Source organism: Aspergillus oryzae, chromosome 8 (genome assembly GCF_000184455.2).
Source record: "Aspergillus oryzae RIB40 DNA, chromosome 8".
NCBI lineage: Eukaryota > Fungi > Ascomycota > Eurotiomycetes > Eurotiales > Aspergillaceae > Aspergillus > Aspergillus oryzae.
In genome coordinates this window covers 3,074,257-3,076,401 of record NC_036442.1, presented here as the reverse complement: position 1 = coordinate 3,076,401, position 2,145 = coordinate 3,074,257, and the positions used below count along the sequence as shown (strand labels likewise).

Here is a 2,145-nt window from a genome sequence, read left to right as displayed (position 1 = left end):
ATTGAGCATGGCTGGGATGAGTTTTGAGCGCGAAGATCTGCGTTGATTGGAGGATTGCATATTCCACCCTGCCCATCGAGTAAATCGGACTGGGTAAGCCAAATTGTCGACACTTCTCCTGCAGTATGGATGTAACCCTCTCAGCTATGGGAGTTGTTTGCTCTCGAGACGGGCTTCAGGATGAAAGTGCTGAGTCCTTGGCGTTGTCTATAAGAAGCTGCTCAAAGGCCCCGAAGTCGAGAGTTAGACACGCACTGTCCATCTCATCGATCCATCCTTTCCATCTTCTGTGAGCATACTACATCACTCTAACAATTCCTACTTTTTATTACATCCAACCTCTTTATTATTTGCACCCACCATGTCCGTACCACAGTACGTCGCCAAGGAGGCTTTAGTCCGCGACCTGAGAGACTTCATCAGTCGCGACGCAGACCGTACCAAGCGCTTCAACGATGCCATCGCAACCGCTGTGGCCGGTAGCGCAGGTGCCCATGACGAAATGGCCAATGAAGGCATCAAGACCTTAGACTACCTCCGCTTCTGCGACGACCTTCTCCAATGGGTTCCCAAGGTCAGCAGCAAGGGCGACGAGCTCCTGCAGAAGATCCTCGTCTTCTACTGGGTCTTCGACCAGCCCGCACTCCGGGGTCTCCAAACGGAAATCCAGCCACAGAACTCCAACACCGATCTCAGCTGGCTTTCCTACTGGCTTGTAACATTCGCGCGCCAACAGGGCTTATTCCTGAGCACGCCGCAGTCCGCTGCCTCCGTGTACTCGTTCTATAGAAACGAGAAGTATAACCAGGAGGCCGATCTCTGGGTGGAACCCAAGTCCGGGTGGGTGTCGTTCAATCACTGGTTTGCTCGCGAGTGGAAAGATATCGACTCGGCTCGTCCGCTCGCGGGGCCAAATGACGACAAGGTCATTGTCAGTGTAGCCGACTCCAAGTTCAACGGTGATTGGGATATCGTAGATGGTAACGTTACCATCAGCGGCATCGATGCTAAGGGGGTAGAATGGCCGATCGACAAACTATTGCAAACCACGACGATCGATTACCACAACGGGACGTTCATGCATGCTTTCCTGGGCCCTACCGACTACCACCGCCAGCACGCGCCTGTGAGTGGTGAGATCATTGAGGTCAAGAATATCCAGGACCAGGTCTACCTCCAGGTTGCTACCAAGAATGGTGGTCACTTGTCCGGCGACCGAAGACTGATCCGGAACCCGCATATGATCACAAGACGCAGGGAAAGGCTCCTGAGTGGCGGTCATGGCTATTACAATCTGGATGCTCCGGACAACGCCGGTTATCAATGGTGTCAGACCCGTGGGCTCATCGTCATTCAGACGAAAGACTATGGTAAGGTGGCGGTGTTGCCCATTGGCATGGCTCAGGTATCATCCGTTGTGATGACCGTGAAGAAAGGCGACCATGTCAAGAAGGGCGACAACATCTCGTACTTCCAATTTGGGGGCTCGGACGTGGTTGTCGTCTTCGAGAAGAAGGTCACTTTCAAGTCCGGTCTGAAGCCGGGTGAGACAAAATTGAACGTGCGGTCGGAATTGGCGAGGTTTCAGTGAGGGACGCGGGGGACGCTATCCCGTTGGGTACACCGTTAACAAAGGCTTAGTTGATTACTTTCTTGGCTGTTCTCGATCTGTGATATAATCATCCGGGTAAAACCAATAGCAATTCCTTCATTTATTAATCTGCTCGTCGTGCGGATCCTTCGGGATCGGATGTAAACCTTCGGAACTCAGCATGTCAGACGGGGGTGCACGGAGGTCCGTTCTCACGGCATCGATGGAATATGCCTAGACCTGGTGATTACCAACAAAAAGCCTAGAAGCACATGTGGAGTATCAACTTCTATATTGCCAGTATTAAGTAGAAGGGATGTTGTGGGTTCAAGGGGACTTGTGGTGGTAGTCATGTGACCAGCGCGATTTGTTTGCTCACATGACGCGATATTGCTCACGCGCCATCTATCAGCAAAACAGGCGTGACTTGTTCCTTTTTGCCAAATTATAACTCTGCATCCAAAGGAAACTTATCATATAGCTGGTTGGTTTGTGGTAATTTCTTTTCTTTGAGGCTAGCTCGTTCGTATGCATAGGTAGGATATTATGTCATA

At 51.2% G+C, this 2,145-nt stretch overlaps 1 protein-coding gene across 1 annotated transcript; it reads left to right on the top strand.

Annotated features, from left to right (window-relative positions):
* Window positions 1-361: 361 nt before the first annotated feature.
* On the top strand, window positions 362-1,591 carry AO090010000125 (phosphatidylserine decarboxylase; the record flags this gene model as incomplete). The annotated part of the gene is made up of 1 exon (XM_001827114.1): window positions 362-1,591. One exon carries the CDS (start codon window positions 362-364, stop codon window positions 1,589-1,591), a length of 1,230 nt encoding a protein of 409 aa, XP_001827166.1.
* Between the last annotated feature and the right edge of the window lie 554 nt (window positions 1,592-2,145).